Consider the following 21,970-nt stretch of genomic DNA (forward strand, 5'->3'; position numbering starts at 1 on the left):
GGTTTAGAGATCTGACCCAATGACCGACATGCCTAAGACAGCTGCTAGTCATCATATTTAATATATATATTTAAAGGGAGACTTGTAGGTACCATGGTCTTTTTCCCTTCTTCCTGGCGATTGGCAGGGCCGTGTGACCTCCAGCTCCCTGGAGATTCTGCACTAGCACTGGCTTGAGGGGATAGCTTAGGAAGAATTTGGCTCTCTTTGTTATGGTGATTCCACCTGTAATCAAGGTTCTAGCAGTGGGCCCATAGCCTGCCCCTCCCAGCTGATTCTGCCTGAGGCGCCGGGGCCTTTAATCTCCTTCTCCTGCTCCTGATGGGAGGAGGCCTTGCCCTTTTGATCCTCCTTGCCCACTGGTATAAATACCTGACTTGAGTTTAATAAAGTGGCCATTTACTCTTGGTAAGTGAGCAGGTCTCTTGTGTGTGTGTCTGTTTTAAACCCTCAGGACAATCGTCCATTCTCGTGGGCCCGAGTTCAGGAAAGCGCGCGCGCCTGGATCGGGTGTGGGTATCCACAGGAAGGCGGGGTCCTACACAAAAGTACATTTGTACCAGGAACAATAAGTTGGAGAGGGGAAAGCAGTAGTTAAACTAGTTCTCAGGAGACTCTGGAGCCTGTGGAAGCCCAGCAAGTGGGTGTGTGTAGGGGTGGGGGTAGGGAGTGAAGTTAGCCATGCAGTGTGTTTGGGAAAGCCCAGTGCTTGTCTGTGGGGAAATGTTATTTTTAAAACCATGAAGTTTTTCTAAACTAAAAAAGAGTATTTTTTTTAACTCCAGGAGGAGGAAAAATGTGAGAAAAAGAAAGCCCCAGCAAAAAAGAAAATAAAGTAACATCTACTGGCTCCAAATCATTCTACTTAACAGAATGGCATTACTTTCATCCAAGTACGACACTCCGCTAGCTGGTCCTTTAAAAAGCATTTATTACTGGTGTGTGTGTGTGTGTGTGTGTGTGTGTGTGAGAGAGAGAGAGAGAGAGAGAGAGAGAGAGAGAGAGAGCGAGCGCTCAGGTGTGCAGGGTAAGAGCTACTCCTGCTGGGCCACCTCACAGGGATCAGAACTGAAAAGCAGCTTGCAGGCTTGTGGGCATTAGCCAGCAGTAAGGTCAACTCAGTATTAACCTACTCTGCAGACCCTTTTAGGGCCGCTGTCCTGCTGTGGGGACACGACAGCCAGCCCTAACCTGATGGCACTGTGTTTATACCTGCCAAGAAATGTCATTCAGGTGTTCTACACCTGAGGAATAATGTACCCATGTGATGGCTAAAGAGACTTAGCATGCAGCCGGGCACATGGTGTGTTGATCTTTGGTTCTGGAATGCCTGAGGGATCCTAGTGGCCTGCAGGTGAGATAAGAATAGGATACTGGAGTCTGGAGTGGTGGTGGTGCCCACCTTTAATCCCTGTACTTGGGAGGCAGAGGCAGGTGGATCTCTGGGAGTTCGAGGGCAGCCCAGTCTACAGAGTGAGTTCTGGGACAACCAGAGCTACACAGAGAAACCCTGTCTCAAAAACAGAAATAGTAGGATAATGGGCTGAGTATTAACAGCTGCCTTTGCTTCTGTACAGCTCGCTATCACTACGGAGAGTGAGGAAATGGTCTTCTTATTACTATACAGCGAGAAAGGAAGAAACAACTGAGGGAAGTGAAACAAGGTTCCTGCCCTGCTGTGGAGTCCACGGAGAGTTACAGTGCACACCTTCTCGACGTCTGCCTTCAAACCTCACGCGGAGGCCTGAAATGTGAGCCTATTTCCACATGGACCAAAGTCAGAGAGCCGGGACTTATTTCTAGTTCTTTCAAAGTTATTGTGCTTCTACCTCAGACAAAGGTCCCAGGTAGTTGTAAATCAGGGAGATCTGCTTTCTCAAGATTATTGTCAGCAGGTGTGGCTAACTGCCAGACCGTTTGCTCCAGGAATAGAGAAGTAGATGTGTTCCTACCTCAAACAAAAGTCTAAGGATCCAACTAAGTTCCAGTTCCCTTTATGGAGATAACTTGGAACCCTACCCAGGGAGTGGTGTGCCTACAGAATGTTTTGGTCTCTGGCGTGAGCATGACTTGGTGACTTGTTTTGTTCTAGCAACAGAATGTTTACCTATGAATGTAGCCCGCAACTTTGAATTGGCGCGTTCATTTCTTTGTATCATGTTAATGCAGCCTTTTGTCTTACTCCTACCTTTTGGGGTCAGGGGTATTTTCAGCAGTTGGAAATTAAATGTGGGCAATTTTTCAGTATTCACTGAAGAATTCCCACCCAATACTACCTTTATGTCTCTCCATTTTATTATTTTCATTTGCGTCTTCATATTCTTTGCTATACTTCTAATCCCCAAGCCCTGGCAAGAGGTATTTTTGTCAAGGTTGGTCCCTGACAACCTCACCTTCACCCCCCTTCTGAATGGTTCACTGTTTGGTTCTAAGGCTGCCATTCTTCTGCTAGCAGTAATTACAAATTCATTTAATATAAATTTGAATTTAGTCTAAGCCTTTGGTTTTTTTCCCCCAGTGGATTTGAATGCCTGACATTGGCTCCACCTGTATAGCAGCAGACCAATGTTGTTACTTGCAATGGACTCCACCACAAGCAGAATTCCTGCGAAGCCTGGCCCAAACACGAATGTGGTATCCTACATATGCTTAGGACCATGAATGACAATGCACCCTTCCCTAAGACAGTATAGAAACTGTCCACATTTTACCTGGAGAGATAAATTCAAACAACACAATGAATGGGACACAAAATTGATCAGAGTTAGAGACCTCAGCCTTCGGAATATTGAATCCTTTGAGGTCTCTGCACGCCCTGGGATTTTACACCAGGCTCAGTCTCCAGACCGCCTTACATTCTACAGCCACTTTAGTGGCTATGGAATCTGTAACTGGAAGGATCTCTCTTCTGTTTTTGAATCAATCCACTCTGAGAAGAAAACTGAAAGGAACTTAATCATTCCTTTAAATATTGCTACAATTTTAGCTATCAAAAGCATTATAAATTCCCTTCAGAGGTATTTAGGATTTATAGGAGATACCACAACTGGTCAAGAATGAAAAACGAAGATAGACTTTTAATCACTTTTCTCCAGAAGTTGTAACTATTATATTAAGTATAATATCTTGTAAATACATTGCATTTTAGTTTCTTGTTTTGTTTTTGAGAGAGTTCTGCAATAGGGGCCAGGCTCTCCTCAAACTCTGGACACCCCACCTTCGGCCCCAAGTGTTGTGTTTATAGGCCTGTGCCCCCAGCTGGCTTCTACTTACATTTTGAATTTTGAATGAAAGACATTGTAGTTTTGTGCTTGCTCATGCTTCCCAGTACATCCCTCAAATATTCCTGACTATAATGTTAATATATATATATATATGTATATATATTAAAAAACTTGAAAGTTCATGTAATAGTCCACATGAAACATCCATACACATAAAATAGTAATTTTTTTTAAAAAGTGATTTATTGTAATGGGAAATTATATCTCATATCTCAATATTATACCTGAATGAGTGAAAATATTTGCCTTCATGGGTATAAGTGAAATTATATACATTCTGTTTGGATTTCTAGTGACATAAAACAATTCTACAATAAAACAATTTAGGCAGTACAAGTAGAAAAGCAACTTATATGGATCTGGTTTTTATTCTTCTATGAGAAAAACACATTTTGCCCATACATTATAACTAAAGAATATAAAGTTCTCTCTCTGAGAATGAAATGGGTATTTAGCATGAGTTTTGTGTTTAGTAATGATATCTCTCTTATCATGAGATAGCAATAAGAAGAGAGCGGCAGACCGAACTGGTATAGTAGCCTCTTGTTAAGTGAAATGAGTCAGAAAGACTAGAAAGCGCCCAGGAAGGCAAGAATGCACAGGAGGCAGCTCCTCAGAGAGTGAGGACAATGGAGTCAGAGATGACATGGTGGCCTTACTACCAAGGGTGGACAGCAGCATGGCCACAGCAGTTACTCAGAATGACACAGGCACAGGCAATAAATGTTAATGCCTACCATTAATGCAGGATCATGGAACTGATTTTTGAAATGTACTTGTTAAAGACTGGATACTTAGTAAGATACTATGACTTTCAAAGGCCATCTTTCCCCCCACCCCCCCTTACACGGTAACTCTTACCTGCCTCCTTCAAAGTGACTGATGAGGTCTGACACCTTACTAGGCTTCCCTTTTGAGGCACAGGACGTAGGGGCTGGATTAGCTTCCTCCATCCTTGGTTTTGCACTCGGTAAAGCTTTATGCCTGGGGACTTGGGGTGTATGGGATGAAGGTAAATTCTGCAGGTGTAATGGCTTTGGAGGCACTGTAGAGAAAGAAGAGCATTCAATGTTTCACCGTTGTGCTCTGTAACAGCGAAGACTCTGGTATCCTGGGTGGGTGCAAAACTCTTCAGCATTAGTAAAGTATTGTAAAGGAGTCTGTCAGGCTGGAACTGAGCTAACCAAGGAGAACTTTATCTAGTCTGTGATATTTCTCCAGATCTCCCTGAAATCATTTAATTATATAGGAATATATGCTCTGATAATGCCTGGAAATCCACATAAGACTACAGTATTCTAAACTCTGTGGTGGACTGTTATTTGTCCCGAGAAAAGGTGATAAACTAAGAACAAAGTTCTAGAAATACATTGGTTTTTACAAGGCAGACTTTCCAGTAATAGAGTGATGGCAGTTATCCCACTCACAGTTACCAAGGTAACACAAAACAATGGCAATATAATATAACAGCAGTTTTCTGTTTGTAAACTTTTGACTTTTATTTTTTCTTTTACTTATTTATTGTATTGTTCCCCAGTGTAGCATCTTATATAACAAAAGCCTTTCCCTCATTTGCTCCTAGATAAGTTTTACACATTAAACTTCATAGCCTGAGGCCAGTGGCATTTTGGCCTCTTCCACCTCTGGAAGCAGAAGGGCTGGTGATGCCCAGGATAACATACCCTATCTGATCTCACAGCTGACATCCAGACTCTCGCTCCCATGTCGCTACCATTCTCCATGGTAAACCCAGTCAATAAAATAGCAAGATTAGGACTCCAATGGAGCTGTTTGCTGCATCAGACAGTTGTCTTGAGTCGACATCACCAATCAATCATTTACTTCATTTCACTCCCAAAATAGAAACAGGCCATTTTATAAAATATTAGCATTAACAGAATTCCTTAGAAAGTTATACATAAAAAGATAGAACATGCCAAGCTTTCATCATATCTGTTCCAGTAATCAATTTATTATAGGGATCAAAAATGGATCACAATGAGCCTTGTAAGAAGAACAATTAATCTGACTAACTCTCTGAACATAAGGAGATCTGAATCAAAGAAACTGGTATGCTTTCTATAAAGACAATGCTTTCAAAACTACAGTTCATAAAATGGTGGAAGTGAAATGGAGAGCCGGCTAAGTGGTTAACAGCACTGGCTGTTCTTACAGAGGATCTGGGTTTGGTTCCCGGCACCCACACTTGGCCTCACAATTCCCTGTAACCTCTGGGGTCACTGACATCAGGTTTTCATAAACTAGCTTACTCACATACATTCCTGTTTCTATGTTGTTACCATTGTTCAATACTCACATTGCATGAGTTTTCAAATGTATGATGAACATGAACTAAGCATGAAATAATGCCATAGGCATGTGAATATAAGCACTGCACTCATAGACATACAACCTACTAGGGCACTGGTTCTCAAGCTTCCTAATGCTGTGAGCCTCTAACATAATTCCTCACGTTGTGGTGACCCCCAACCATAAAATTATTTTTATTTTTGTTCTTATTTTTATAAGTGTAATTTTTCTACTATTATGAATTATAGTATAATGTAAATATCTGATATGCATAATATCTAATATGTGATCCCTGTGAAAAGCCTTGACCAAAGGTTGAGACCCACAGGTTAAGAAATGCTGCACTGGGAAAATGCCTTCGTTCTAACAATACTGTCCTTTATAAAATCATTTATGCCTCCAAATTATATGTCTAAGACTCCCTTTCTTGCCCACATTCACTACTCTAAGTCTCTTTAATATTTTTCATATTCATGGCTTTCATGTTTTCATTCAAAACTCTTGATGTAAAAGAAACAATACAAACAAAAGTTTCCTAGCACATGGGTGTGTTGCGTAGCTACCAAACGTTCCATAAGCAAATTTTATTATCAGTCACATTGACTTTTGCTCAGCATAATAACTTTAGTTAGTTGTTACTTTATTAAAATTTTGAGAAAATCCAAGATTACATTGAAAGTAGAGTCAATTGGCAATGTCTGCCTTGGATGCAAAATGGAAAAATAGCTGTTGGTTTGGACCCGGACAGAGTCCGAGAACCTTTGGTTCTTCCGCTCTGCCCCTTACAGCCAGTCCTTCTAACCTACCTCCGTGCCTTTATGATTCTCCATCAACCCATAGAACAGCTTAGGGACCTGCAGCTGTTACAGTTAGCTGGGACTCAGACAAATGACCTCTATTCACCTCCCCACCCTCAAGTCCAGGCTCTCCAGACTTACTCTTAGACCTGCTGCTGCCCAACCACTTGAGCCCCTCCTTCCAGCCCCACGGTCATCCTTTTGGGACTTAGCCTCTTGGTATAGACCAGAGGCAAGGACCTCTCTAGTTCTTCCCCTTCACCACACCTACCATTCATTTGTGACTCTCACTCTATCAGGGATGTCTCTGCTGTAACATTTGGCTAGGACCCAAAGTGGGCAACAGCAACCAAAGAATGGAACACCCAACCCACAAACGCAATATCAGATATCTACAGCAAGAACCACTTCAAATAGCTTAACTCCAGATACATCAACCCCAGTGAAAAACCACAAAACAATACACTTCCTCCATAAGCCAGCAACCCTATTACAATAGCCCTGAGAAAGCAATTTAGCTGATGTACAAGACAAAGGCTTGAAAATAACAATAATGAATGTATTCAAAGATGAATAAATACCTTTATGAAACCATAAAAACATAAACAGATGAATGAAACAAATAATGAAAAATTCAAGACATGAAAGTAGAATTCAGTAAGAAACAGATTCATTAATGAAAAACCAAACTGAAATAAAAACGAAAATAAAAATCTGAGGGAGTCAGACAAACAGCTCAGAGTAAACATCACCAGCAGACGAAAAGACAAGGAAGAAAGAATTTCAAGTCTTAAAGAAAGGGTAGAAAAATGGACTGCTAAGTCAAGACAATGTTAATTCTAAAACAAACCCAGGCACACAACATCCAGGAAATCTAGAACACTATGAAAAGAACAAACATACAAATAATTCAAATAGAGGAAAGAAAAGAAACCCAGGTCAAAGGCACAGAAAATATTTTTAACAAAATCATGGAAGAAAATTTGCCCAATCTAGAGAAAGATGCCTATAGAAGTACAAGAGACATGCAGAACACCAAACAGGCAGAAGTATAAAAGAAATTCCTCAAGAGACACAATATCCAAAACACTAAATATACAAAAAAAGTATATTAAAAGCTTGGAGGTGAGAGGACCCTGCCATTAATATAGCAGGACCACTAATAGAACCTCTGGATTTTCAATAGAGATTCTGAAAGCTAGATGTTTTACAAGCTCTGAAAGGTCACAGATGACAGCCCAAACTACTATAGCCAGTCAACAATAAATCACACCAGAGAAAAAAATCAGTATAAGATAGAAACAAATGTAAATAATTCTGTCCACCAATCCAGCTCTACAAAAGACATGAAAGAAATCTTCAGTCTGGAGAAGGTTAACTACACCAAACAGGACACAAAAAGCAAATAATATCAGAATAGTTAATCAAAAGAGGAGGAAAAACCTCACACCACCAAAATAAAATTATGGAAATTTATATACAGTGTTCATTAATAACTCAACCTAATGGTCTTAATTCCTAACTAAAAAGCCACAGATAAGCACACTGGATTAGAAAAGGTTCAGTCTTTCTGCTGTGCCTGAGAAACGTACTTCACCACCAAGGACAGACATCACCTTTGGGTAAAAGGATGAAAAATGTAGTCCAAGAAATGGACCAAAGAAGTAAGTAAGAATAGTTCCTGTAATGTGTGACAAAAATCGACACCAAACCAAGACTAATCAGAAGACACAGGGAAGGGCACTAACACTCATTAAAGACAAAATTCACTAAGGGGATACTACAATTCTAAACATATATGAACCAAACTAAAGCATACTCGAGTTCATAAAAGAAACAATATTTCAATCACAATGGACCCTCACGCAGTGATAGTGGGAGATTCAATACTCCATTCTTGTCAATAGACAGGTAATATGGATAAAAATTAAATAGAGAAACTCTGAATAACATCATAAGTCAAAGGCACCTAACAGACATCTTCAGAACATTCCATACAAAGGCTAAAGCAACACTTTCTTCTCTAAAGCCCATCAAACTTTCTCCAAAACTGTTTATGTCTTTATGTTAAGACATAAAGCAATCTCAACCATAAAAGAAAATTGAAACAACACCCTGTACCCTAACTGTATTCTAGCTGATCACCAACAACAGAAAGTAGATGAACTCATGGAAGCTGAACAACACACTGGATCATCTCAGATAGCCACCTCGAAATTATTCTGAGGAGTTTGTTATCCACAGCCAATCCTTAGGTGCTGTTTTTCTTTAGCTTAGTGGTGTTGCCATAGTTCTAGAGGAATTATCGTTGTGGGATCCCATTCTCCTTACGGTGACTTCAAACATCATTGGTTCTTAAGGAAATTAAAATTAAAACTACTCTTAAATTTCATTTTACCTCAGTGAGAATGACCAAGATCAAGAAAACAAATGCCAGCACATGATGGCGAGGCTGTGGGGAAAGGGGACTTGGTGGGAATGCAAACTGGTCTGGCCGCTATGTGAATCACGTAGAGATTCTTCAAAAAGCTGATCCACCCCAACATGCAGTTACAACAGCCTTGGGTACATCCTCAAAGGACTCTATATCCTACTGCAGATATACTTGCTCATCCACGTTCATTGTTGCTCTTTTTCTAATAGTCACAAACTGAAAACAGTCCAGATGTTCATCAGTTGATGACTGGATAATGAAATTTCCAGTCACACAATCAAATATTATTCAGCTCTTTAGAAAAGTAAAATTCTAAATGCTAAATGGATGGGGCTAGAAACAACCATCCTGAGTGAAGTAACCCAGAATAAACAGACAAATACTGTGTGCTTCTCTTAGATCTTGATGTTATCTTTTAAGCTTTGGATATGTGTGTTTCGATCAGAATAACCATGGAGCACAAACAGCTAATAAGGAACCAGTGGGGAGAAAAAGATCTGACAGGGAAGGGGAAGCAGAATATAGTGTTATAAAATGGAGAAAACATGGAGACTAGAATAGAAGGATTAAATGGGGGCAGGAAGTAGGAGGGCAGAATAAAGAAGGGGTATGGGGAAATATTGTGGGATTCCCCTCTGTATGCTGTGAATGTTTTATTGCTACTGGTTAATAAAATAGCTGCTTTCAGCCAATGGATTAACAGAGTAAAGCCAGGCAGAAAATCTGAACAGAGATGGAGAGAGAAAGAGAGAGAGAGAGAGAGAGAGAGAGAGAGAGAGAGAGAGAGAGTAGGCAGAGTCAAAGAGACGCTATGTAGCTGCCGAAGGAGACCTTTACCTTACTGGTAAAGCATGAGCCTCATGTTAAAATACAAAATAATAGAAATGGGTTAATTTAAGATATAAGAGCTAGGTAGAAAGATGCCTAAGCTATTGGCCGAACAGTGTTGTATGTAATTAATATAGCTTCTGTGTGATTGTTCTGGGTCTGGCTGGTTGGGAACAAACAAGCAGTCTCTGACTAGAGAGTGTTGGGAAGATAGAATTAATACTAATGGACTTTTGAAAAGTCACATAGAAACCATATATGTGAACTTTAATTTTAATATTATAATATGTATATATACATATATATTTAAATGGAGTCACCATATAATAGGTGAGACAATGCTCCAACTAGATACCTCATGCCATCAAGTTAAGCCTCTAGTGCCAAGAATGGGTTTTATCTTACTGTGTTATTGATCAAAGGGTCCCATAGACCCCCAAACATCACAGGCTATTTGCAAGGCTATTGGCAGTTGATTATTCTTCATAGACTTAGAGTAAGGCCATATTGCTGAAGACACCACTTATTTATGTTATTAAACATGGATATTTGAGGTGGTGCCCAACTATAGGCTTTATCTCTAATGGCTAGTGTTCATAGTGCTCAAAGAACACACACACACAAAAAATGTACTACTTTACATGCTACTGGAGAAGATAAGTAACCATCAATTGCATGCAGTTACAAACACTGTGAACTACAACAGTGACCTGTCTGTATGATATGTTCAAGCAATAGTGGCACAAGGTTGTGGGAGTAACCAGCCACTTTTTTTTTCAAAATGAAAAATTTTTTCATATATGCTGATCATGCTTTTTCTCCTTTCACAGCTATTTTTTTTTAAATTGGATTTAAGGCCTATTTCATTAGATGGAACCCATAGCTGAAACTGCTAAAGTTTTCAAGAACCCAAGATAAGATAGTTCATGAGCCTAGGGTAAAACCAAATACTATTGATCCGCTAAAGGAATAATAGCAATAAAATAGTATTAGGAGTCCCTAATGACATCTCTATATCTATACAGCAGTGCCCCTCTCAGACATCATTAAAGAGGTTTCTTCTAAGAGTGATTAACACAGAGACCCACAAGCAGACACTCTACAGAGACTGAGAGCCTATGGAACACTCAGCCTTAAATGGGACATCATTATAAAACCTGTTCTTCAAGGCTCAGGGATCTGTGTGGAAAAGGGGGTACAAAGCTTATGAGACAGAGATGGTAGATGACCCCAAGGAAACAGCATCTTCCAGACACAACAGAACTGCAGACATACAGATTCACAGAGACCATGGTGACAGCATGCAAGGATCTGAATGTATTCAAATCAGATATAATCCTAGTATGGAGAAGAGGAAGTAGACACAAAGTACCTCTCTTAATCAAGAAGGTATTTGAAATGATACCTGCTGGGAAAGGGAAAATCAGTTTTCTCCAACGGAGTGACACTGGCTGTATTAACCTCACTCCAGGAATAGCTGTCCAGGAATAGCTGTCCAACCCAAAATGGATTCCATGTTTTTATGGACTTGTGTGCTCGTTTTGTTTTGCTATTTTTGTTTGTTTTAGTGGATTTGTTTGTTGTCTTGGTTTTTCTGTTTGTTTTGTTTTGTTTCTCTTTGTTCACATGAATGTCGTGAACTCTTTCCATAGACCAGGCTGGCCAGAAACTCAGAGATGCCCATGCCTCGGCCTCCTAAGGGCTGAGATTAAAGGTATGAGCCACCACTACATGGACAACATTCTTTTTGTTTGTTTTTGCTCTGGGAAAATGCTCTTGTACTCTATAAAGATTTGCCACTTGGTTTAATAAAATGCTAATTGGTCAGTAGCCAGGCAGGAAATATAGGGCAGCAGCCAGACATGGAGAATTTTGGGAAGAGGAAAGACAGAGAGTCAGTCACCAGCAAGATGCAGATGAACCAGGATGAGAATGCCTTACTGAGTACCAAGTCACATGGCTAAACATAGACAAGAATTATGGGATAATTTAAGTTGTAAGAACTAATTAATAATAAGCTTGAGCTAATAGGTCAATCAGCATTTTATCAAACCAATATTAGTTACAAATCTTTACAGTGTACAAGAGCATTGTCCTACTGCATGTTTTGTTTTGGTTTTTTTGAGACAGTGTTTCTGTGTGTAGCCCTGGCTGCCCTGGAACTCACCTTGTAGAACAGGCTGGCCTAGAACTCAGAGATCTGTCTCCCCAGTACTAGAATTAAAGGTATGTGTCACCACGCTTTCTTCTGTTTTGTTTATGAGGAAGAAAGGAAAGTGGGATGGGCAGGGAAATAGCGAAGACACAGAAGGAGTTTGGGGAGGGAAAATATGATTAAAATTAATTGTATAAAACTTTCATTAAAAATAGGGAATTATTTACTATTACTATTTTAAAATTATAATAGCAGCAATTTCATGTGATGTGCCCCTGGTAGTATAAGTAGAATATTCTTGCCAAATAATGCCCACTTTGTCATAAGGATTACTTTGAACAAAGGCATTAGAGAAATATCTTGACCTTGTCCCTTTTTCCCCTGTGGAGGTTGTCCTTATACAACAAGGAAAGTAACATTCTTATCATCATTAATGGAAGTGACAGTGCCCATAGGTACAGGTCCATTCTATCTTGATTAAAGGTCAGAGAGTTGGAACTTACTTCTATTCCTTCAAGGTTATTGTCAACAGTTCAAATAACAGATCAGAGAGTTCTGCTCTCTCAAGGTTATTGCCAACAGGTGTGGTTAATATCCAGCCCTGGTATTTCAGGTATTAAGATGGAGATCTGTTTCTACCTCGCACAAAAGTCTAAGGACAACTAGGTTCCTACTCTCTTAGGGAGATAACAATGGATTCCACCCAGGGAATGGTTTGCCTACAGAATGTTTTGGTCTAGACTATGAACATTACTTGTCTTGTTCTTGGCAACAGAATATATAACTAAGAATGTAGCCTGTAACTCTTTGACTGGTCTATTCATTCCTTGTATCATGTGAATGCAGTTTTCTTTTCTTTTCTTTTCTTTTCTTTTCTTTTTTTTAAAAAGATCTTATTCCTACCTTTTGGGGTCGGGGTATTTAAGCAAATGGAAATTAAATTTGAGCAATTTCAGTATTCACTGGAACTCCATCCCGATAATATCATATACTTCTGTTCGTTATTTTCACTCGTGTCTTCTTTCTCTTTATTTATTTTTCTAATCCCTGTGCCCCTACCCTGGGTAAGTAGTATCCTTGTCAACGCTAGTCTCGGACATGGGAGGCTTAGCCTGAGAAATCTATGTTAACAAACTTTGTTAAACTATTCCTCATCTTTCTTGTTTGCTCCAATATCCTATGGAAAAGTCCTTTGGTGTTCTTATGCTTACATAATTTATTTTTCTTTGTCTAATTTAGTATATAGAAATTCAGATTCAACAGCTTTTTAAGGTCTTCTTTTCTTGTGGCAATTCTAATATACGCATTGTTGGAAGTCAGATCAATCCAGGCTGTCTCAGGGGCCCGGATGAAAGGACAAACCTAGTTCTGTGTCCTTTCCCAGGCACAGACTTGGCAAGGTCTGGCCTGGGGGTGGGGCCAAGGTCTCAAAGGAGTTAAGGTTTTGGTTCCTGGCAAACCAACTTTGCCTTCCAAGAGCTGCAGTTATCAGTCCTAAGACCGCTGTGTCTGAGGCATCCTGTATTCTCTTGCCAACATTGTCTGGTTTAGCTTTCTGCTGACCATGGCCTTTCCCCTTGAAAACAGTATAGAAGATGCTGTACTTCTTAATAAGCTTTCTTGGCATAAATCATCAGTTCATGAAGACTTTCTGGTCCCAGCTACTCATCTTCCGTATTTAGTGATTGTTAGTGTTCAGGCATCTCTACTGGTCTGCCCTTGGGGTTCTGACAGGATAGGTCCTCAGCTGCAGCCACTAAGAGCACCTGCTCTGCAAGTTCACTACCTTCCCTTTTAAAAGGGCCCTGCCCCCATCTCTCTCTCTCCTTCTCCGTCTCTCTCTTTCTCTCTCTTCTTCTCCGGTTCTCTGTCTGTCTTCTGTCTCTCTGTCTCTCTTTGCCTCTCTCTTCTCTTCTGCCGCTCTTGTCCCCAGAGGCAGGTCTTCCCCTCCCCTTCCCTCTTTTATGTTTCCTTTCCTGTAGTAAAACCCTTCCACATGAACTCTGTTGCATGGCATCTTTCTTTCTTGTGCCGCATTTTTAAAATTACAATGATCCCGGTTCTCCCCTTCAACACTTCTACATTCAGGACCCTTATTCCTGTGAGTCCGGGTCTCATATAAAAATGTGTATCTCATATAAAATGTGGGCCTTATATAAAACCGTGTGTGATTTCTCCTGTCAACCTATACTATGCCAATTTAAGTCTTAGGCCCAGCACAGACTTTGAAAGGACAGAGAAGCATTCACTCCCCTAAATGTGTAGGCTGAGCTGGAAACTAGCATTAAGTCATCATCCTTTCTTACATATCAACATTCTGAAGATCAGGAATGGACGATATGCACACCCTCTAATCCAGAATGAGAGTCACAGGCAGTGTGAGTACAGTCTGGTCGACATAGTTCCTGTCTCAAAAAATAAAAGAATCTATAAGAATCTAGAGCTAAGAAACTGCAACTTTGTAAAACTAGAAAAGTCTGTCAAAAATTGTAGGCAAGAGCATATGGCCACAATTCTTTACACACTCTTTCTCTATTGGTGACTTAGGGTTTCTATTACAGTGACAAATACCGTGACAAAAAACAACTTGTGGAAGAGAGGGTTTATTTCATCTTACAGCTTTTACGTCTGTCACTGAGGGAGGTCAAGGCAGGAAAACAGCAAGAACCTTGAGGCAGGAGCCGATGCAGAGGTCATGGAGGATTACTGCTTACCAATTTGTTCCTTGTGGCTCCTCAGCTTGCTTTCTCATAGCACCTAGAACCACCAGCCAGGCAAGGCATTAGCCAGGGTGTTTCATGAGCCTTAGAGGGTGGTCTGGTGATGTAGAGAACAAATGAAGCCCTAAGTAAATGTGGGGGCTTTATCTAAGCATAACCATATCAAGGACTAATGTCTTAGCTACACAGAGTGGCAAAGCCTTCTCCAGGTGAGGCAGAGGGATGGTAAAACCTTTCTTGGGGCTCCAAGTGTAAATGTTGACAGTGTGTGCTGAAAATGTCCATCATCGCTTCTCCTTGCATGGTTACAACCTGAAGACTGGTTCACCTGTAGAGACTGATCCTACGGATGGAGAGTATCTAAACCTGCTTCATTGAGTCATCTGTATGCAATTACCCTGCTTCCCTGCTCAACTGTATAGAATAAACATGGTGAGGTTTGGGCAGCCTTTGGTTTTCCCATCAGAGGGTCCAGGCCACTTGATCCAAGTTTTTCTATGTCTTTTCTTCATTCCCTTGACATTCCCAGTCAATTCAAGTCCCTGAGGCCATATAAAGACTCAGAAGTGAGAAGCTGATACAGGTGATCGTCAGGTTGAGCACTCAGTCACATTCTCAACACTTTGGCCAGTTGTGAGTCTCTGCACTAACTACTGCTCACTACAAAAAGCTTTCTGATGAAGGTTAGGAAACCTTATAATCCAGGTCTACAGGTACAAACACAAATATTTAAAAGGCTCAGTAAATCAACAATAGCAAGTCCCACCACAGGGGCTTTGACCAGGCTCACAGTACTAAGATTAAATTGCCCCTTATGAGGCAATAGGAATTAAAAAAGAAGTCCAGTTCAAAGGCACAGAAAATATATTCAACAAAATCATAGAAGAAAACATTCCCAAACTAAAAAAGGACATGTCTATGAAAGTTCAAGAAGCTTACAGAACACCAAATAAACTGGACCAAAAAATGAAAAAATAAAGTCCCCTTGTCACATAATAAACAAAACACTAAGCATACAGAACAAAGAAAGAATATTAAGAGCTGCAAATGAAAAAGACCAAGTAATATACAAAGTCAGACCTATCAGAATTACACCCAACTTCTCAATGGAAACAACGAAAGCCAGAATGTCCTGGACAAGTGTTATGTAGAAACTAAGAGACCACAGATGCAGTCCTAGACTACTATACCCAACAAAGATTTTAATCACTGTAGATGGAACAAACAAGATATTCCAAGACAAAATCAGATTTAAACAATACCTATCCACAAATTCAGGTCTACAGAAAGTACAGAAACAAATGTCCAACTCAAAGAAGTTAGCTACATCCACAAAAACACATGCAAGAGATGATCACACAGCAGCCAGTTCACAAAGAAGGGAAACACACACACAATACCACCAACACCAACAAAAACAAAAATAAAGGAACTAACAATCACTGATCATTACTATCTCTTAATACAAATGGATTCAAGTTACCTATAAAAAGGCACAGGCAAGTCGATTGGATATGAAAATAGAATCCATCCTTCTGCTGCACACAAGAAACACACTTCCGACATTACCTCAGAGTAAAGAGTTAGGAAATGATTTTCTAATCAAATGGACCTAAGAAACAAGCTGGGTAGCTATCCTAATATCTAACAAAATAGACTTCAAACTAAAATCAATCAAAAGAGATGAAGAAAGTCATTTCGTATTTGTCACAGGAAAAACTCACCAAGAGGAAGTTTCAATTCTGAATATCTATGCCCAAAATACAAGGGCGTCCACATTTGTAAAAGAGACAATATTAAAGCTTAAATCATATATTAAGCCACACACACTAATAGTGGGAAACTTCGACACCTCATTCTCACCAATGGACAGGTCTGCCAGACAGAAACTTAACAAACCTAGAAAGGAACTAACAGATGTTATAACCCAAATGGACTTAACAGATATCTATAGGACATTCTACCCAAACACAAAAGAATATACCTTCTTCTCAGCACCTCATGGAACCTTCTCTAAAAATCGATCACAAACTCAGTAACAAAGCAAACCTCAACAGATACAAAAAGATTGAAATAACACCATGTATCTTATAGTATAACCATGCCTTAAAGTTAGAATTCAACAACAACACTAATTTCAAAAAGCTCACAAACATATGAAAATTGAAAAATGTTCAACTGAATCACCACTGAGTCAAGGAAGAAATAAAGAAATTAAAAACTTCTGATTTTTGGGATCCAGTCTGTTTGGACACTCACCTTCCTGGACCTGGAGGGAGGGGGGAGGAACTTGAACTTCCCACAGGGCAGGAAACCCTGACTGCTCTTTGGGATGGAGAGGAAGGAGGAGAGGGAGTGGGGGGAGTGGGAGGGTGTTGGGAGGAAGGGCGGAAATGGAAACTTTTATAACTTAATAAACTTTGAAAAAAAAAAGAAATTAAAAACTTCCTAAAATTCAATGAAAATGACCTCACAACATACCCAAACTTATGGAACACTATGAAAGCAGTGCTAAGAGGAAAGTTCATAGCACTCAGGCAGAGGTTTTGGTGTCATTTACATAAACTATATTGAGAAGATAGGGAGAGAATGATCATATCATTAGCTGCTGAAAAATCTTTCAACAAAATACAAAACCCCTTCATGATAAAGGTCTTGGAGAGAGCCGGGACACAAGGAACATTCCTAAACATAATAAAGGCAATATACAGTAAGCTAGCAGCCAACATCAAACAAAATGGAGAGAAAACTCAGTGATCCCACTAAAATCAGGAACAAGACAAGGCTGTCCACTCTCTCCATATCTTTTCTATATAGTACTTGAAGTTCTAAGTAGAGCAATAAGACAACGAAAGGAGACTAAGGGGGAGACAAACTGGAAAGAAAGCACTCAAACTGTTGCTATTTGCAGATGATATGGTAGTTTACATAAGTGATGCCAAAAATTCTACCAGAGAACTCCTACAGTTGATAAACACCTTCAGTAATGTAGCAGGATACAAGATTAACTAAAATAAAAATCAGTATCTCTACTACATACTGATGATAAATGGGTTGAGAAAGAAATAAGAGAAACATCATTTTTCACAATATCCATAAACAACATAAAATATTTTGGGGTAACTCTAAGCAAACAAGTGAAAGACATGTATGACAAGAACTTTAAGTCTTTGAAGACAGAAACTGAAGAGAATATCATAAAGTGGAAAGAGCTCCCATGTTCATGGATATGTAGGATTAACATGGTAAAATTGGCAATCTTACCAAAAACAATCTAGAGTCAATGCAATTCCCATCAAAATCAAAGCACAATTCTTCACACACCTCAAAAGAGTAACACTAAATTTCATATGAAAAAAACAAAAAAACCCAGGATAGCCAAAACAATCCTGTACAATAAAGAAACATCTAGAGGCATCACCATCCCTGATGTTAAGCTCAATATTGAAAACAGTTTGATATTGGCAAAAAAAGACAGGTGGACCAATGGAATCAAATCGAAGACCCAGATATTAATCTGTACACATATGAACACTTGATTTTTGACAAAGAAGCAAAAATAAAAATAAAATGTAAAGAAGAAAGCATCTTCAACAAATGGAGCTTGTATAACTGGGTGTTGACATGTAGTGTAGACAAATGCAAATAGATCCATATTTACCACCATGCACAAAACTCAAGTCCAAATGTAGATGGGGTGGTGGGGTGAGGTAGGGAGAGGTAGGAGAGCAGGAAGAGAGGAGGGAGGGGGAACTCAGATTGGTTCGTAAAAATAAATAAATTAATTAAATAAATTTAAAAAATTAATTTTTAATTTAATTAAAAATTAAAAGATAGGAAGTAAGTATTGAAGTAACAATATATTGACTTAACCATTAAACTATATAAAACAACAAAACAAGGTCATCACTGTCTCACTAGGTAACAGGATAGTTTTGGCACGTGGTCACTAGACCGTTGCCTTGGTTTTCTCGGTGTTCTGACTGGAAAACATTGTAGTGAAGCAACACATCTTCCAAAAGCAAGTAAAGCCACAACAGCCTTTTAAATATCAATTTTTTTACATAAACCAGAAATACATTAATTTCAGTTTATTATCATTTTTATCTTTCAACTCAGGTGTACTGAGCAAAGGGTTGTTTTGTGTTTTGCACATGAAATATCTTAAATCACGGTTAAAAACTTTCTATGTCTACGTTCACTTTATTGTTATAGAGGAATACAACCAGAACTAAGGATGATAAGCTCACAATTGTGCTTGTTATGTAAGTCACCGATTATTTGACTTTGCTTGACAGTCATACTTCATATGACTATGAACAATGGCAGCGGCCAGAATTCCATAATCTTGTGGGTTATATGCTAAACTCATTTTAAAGATTTCTTTCAGAAAGCCTTAGCAACGGAATTCTAAAGCAACTTAGAAACATTCAAGCATTCTAATAAAGAACGGATCATAATAAAGAATGCACACTTTGTTTTAGGAGCAGAGCAAACACTGGTCTCCACCTGAGCGGTCAGGTGTAAAGGCCTCCAAATGACCTGTACTCAGTCTCTGCAGCTTCTTAAACCCGACCAATCACAGAGCCCCAGAGTACAAACCTTGTGGCTTTGGACTTGCAGCTGAGCGTTTTGCTGGTGTCCTCCCATTTATTCCCTGAGCCTCTGTGGTTGTGTTGCTTGTAGGTGGACTGACCTTCAGACAGGTATTGATGCCTAGAGTTTAAAGGGAAAGGGAAGGTAAATACAGAGACACTGCACAGCTCTTCTTCTGATGGCACTGCGCCACAGGACCTTAGAACCCTTGTCACACATGTGCTGCCCTTGCCCGCTTTTGCTGGGGAGCCCTCATTCTGTGTGATTGAGAAAGCTTCATGTTCACGTGGAAGGGAAGCGTCTGTGTAAAGATCCCTCTCTGTCTGCAGAAAGGACAGGCTGTAGCTGCTAGGTGATCATCTAGGGTCAGTCTACGATCTAATTACTCAGAAGACACAGGAAAACACAACTGTGACGGTTGGCATGGAGACGACGAAAGAAATATCAAAGTGAAGCGAGCCAATGTGCTCCTCTCCCCCAACAAAGTAGCTTCCACGTACCATCCCTAACATGTTCTAGGAGTGGCCCATACGTGCAGCAATGCTGAGATTATATGTATACTGCCACATGTGTTTACAACCCAGACAACCCTGGCATGCAGCATGAGACACTGCAGGGAGAGACAGTCCTCTGTTCTGTTCTTGATACAAGTTATATGCTGAATTTCAGACTTTTAGAAAGCCGTATGCCAATTTTCTTTACAGATAGATTCTATTGGGAGTGCGAGACATTGCAATATTAACAATAAAGAAACTCCACCTAGGAGAAATAAAATTTCTATCAGAAATTCACTGTAACTGAAACAAAAAGTATTTAAGAAGCTGTTGTTATGAAAGGAAGCTTCATTTTTGCATCTCTAAGTGAGAGCCGCTGAAGGTCTTGTAAGCCTTAAGTTAATTCAGAACAAAGCCGATCCGAAAAGCCCAGCTGAGTCCTCAAACCCCATTCAACCCGAGTGGTGAAACCAGGTCTACTAAACCGTGACTGCCTTCATTTCCGTTCTCCCTCTGAAATTCAGTCGTTAAGCCAGATTTTAGAAAATATGAAGTGTCAATATTATTAGGCAGCCCATGACTAAAGCAGAAATTAACATGGCTTTCAACAGACACCTTGAAGTGTAACTCTGATATGACTTAAGCATCATTTAGCAAAACAAGTATTACTGAAAATTTTGATAGAATGCTATGAAAATCTTTTTTTGTTTGTCTGTTTTGTGTGTTGTTTTGAGTCAGGGTGTCACTATGTAATCCTGGCTGGCCTGCTTTCTATGTTGACGAGGCTGGTCTTGAATTCACAGAGACACCCCCTACACACACTTCTAAATGCTGGAATTGCATTCATGAGCCACCATGCTCAGCTAAAAGTTCAAATCATTAGATGGATAAGTGAGGAGGCAGCAAAGTTTGTGCCTCAAGTACACAGTAAGTCAAGCTTCAGGGGATTTGGGTGTTTGAGACAACTGAAGCACAGTGGAGCAGTCTAAAGATGTCTGTCGTCGTCCCGGTGAAGGGCAGCTTTGAGGACACACAGTGAAAAGACACAGCTCAGTGGAAAGCAGAGGGGGACACTTTAACATACACTTCAACTCCAACTCTGGTGCAGAAAGCTTGTGACGGCTAATCTCAGTTGTCAACTTCACTGTATCTAGAATCAATGAAAACCTAAGCAGCTGGGAAGCACACAGGAGGTTAAAACCAATCATTTGAGGCAGGAAGACCCAGCCTAAATCTGGGCCACACCTTCTAGTGGCCGCCCACATAAAGGACAGTGATGAAGGAAGCGTTTGCTTTGGCCTGCTTGCCCTCACTCTTGCTGGCAAGTTCATCAATCCTGATGCTGAGACATTCCTCTGCTCTTAGAAATCCCTTCTTCAGAATTCTGACATTGACTAAAACCTCATCAGCTGAGGCAACCAGCCTCAAGGACTGAACAACTACCAGATTTTTTGCCTTTCTGTCAGCCATTGTTGGACTAGGCAGGCTGACTACACTGTAAGTCACTTTAATAAATCTCTTTCCTTTTCTCCTCTCTCCTTTCCTCCCTCCCCATCACACACCCACCCCCCCCCACAATTCAAAAACAAAAATCCACAACAATCACATATTAAAAGAAACAATGTATGTGTTTAGAAATAAGCTTATCCTGTATGATGGGTTTCATAAATGTTTTTTTTCTACAGATTACCTCCCATGGATGCAATTTCACAACAACTTTCTTATCAATTCATTGTTACAGATCAGCCATGGCTAGAAGCTTCTTATCAGTCTAGTGTTTAAAACAAGTTCCCAACCTTCAGTCACAATCCCAAACCATGGAAGCACAGGGAAGGGGTATTAATCTTTCTCTGAAAGTCTGATAAAATTCTGCTCGAAAACTGTCTCCCCCTGGGATTTTTTGGTTGGGGGACTTTTAACTACTGCCTCTATTCAGTAGGAGTTAATATGTCTATTCAAAAAGCTTATTTGGTCTTTATTTAACTTTGTAGACTATATATATCAAGAAAGTTACCCATCATTTCTTTTAGATTTTCCAATCTGGTACAGTACAAATTTCTAAAGTATGTCCTTATGATTCTATGGATTTCCTCCATGTTTGTTGCTATGTACCCTTTTTATCTCCAGTTTCCTTAACTTGAATCTTTTCTCTCTGCCTTTTACTTAATTTGGATATGAACTTGTTAATTTTACTGTTTTTCTTAAAGAGCCAACCCTTTGTTTTATTGATCCTTTGTATTGTTTTAATCTGTGGTGATCATAGAGGATCCAGGGGTGTTATTTCAATTTTCTTATATCTGCTGAGACTTGTTTTATAACCGAGTATGTGGTCAACTTTGGAGAAAGTTCCAT

General features: G+C 39.7%; 1 protein-coding gene across 7 annotated transcripts in view; it reads right to left on the reverse strand.

Annotated features, from left to right (window-relative positions):
• Fgd4 (FYVE, RhoGEF and PH domain containing 4) overlaps positions 1-21,970 on the reverse strand; it is a 168,207-nt gene that overhangs the window by 69,333 nt on the left and 76,904 nt on the right. For all 7 annotated transcript variants that reach the window (XR_015000405.2, XM_085684800.2, XM_048452431.3 and 4 more), the window contains exons 2-3: positions 19,131-19,244; positions 4,146-4,329 (exon numbers count right to left, since the gene is read on the reverse strand). Coding sequence is in view for 6 of the 7 variants with exons in the window: in XM_085684800.2 (XP_085540926.2) it covers positions 4,146-4,329; positions 19,131-19,244 (298 nt within the window). In the remaining variant the exon portion in view is untranslated. The remainder of the gene's footprint in view (positions 1-4,145; positions 4,330-19,130; positions 19,245-21,970) is intronic.

Source organism: Myodes glareolus, chromosome 2 (genome assembly GCF_982192425.1).
Source record: "Myodes glareolus chromosome 2, mMyoGla1.1, whole genome shotgun sequence".
Taxonomy (NCBI): Eukaryota; Metazoa; Chordata; class Mammalia; order Rodentia; family Cricetidae; genus Myodes; species Myodes glareolus.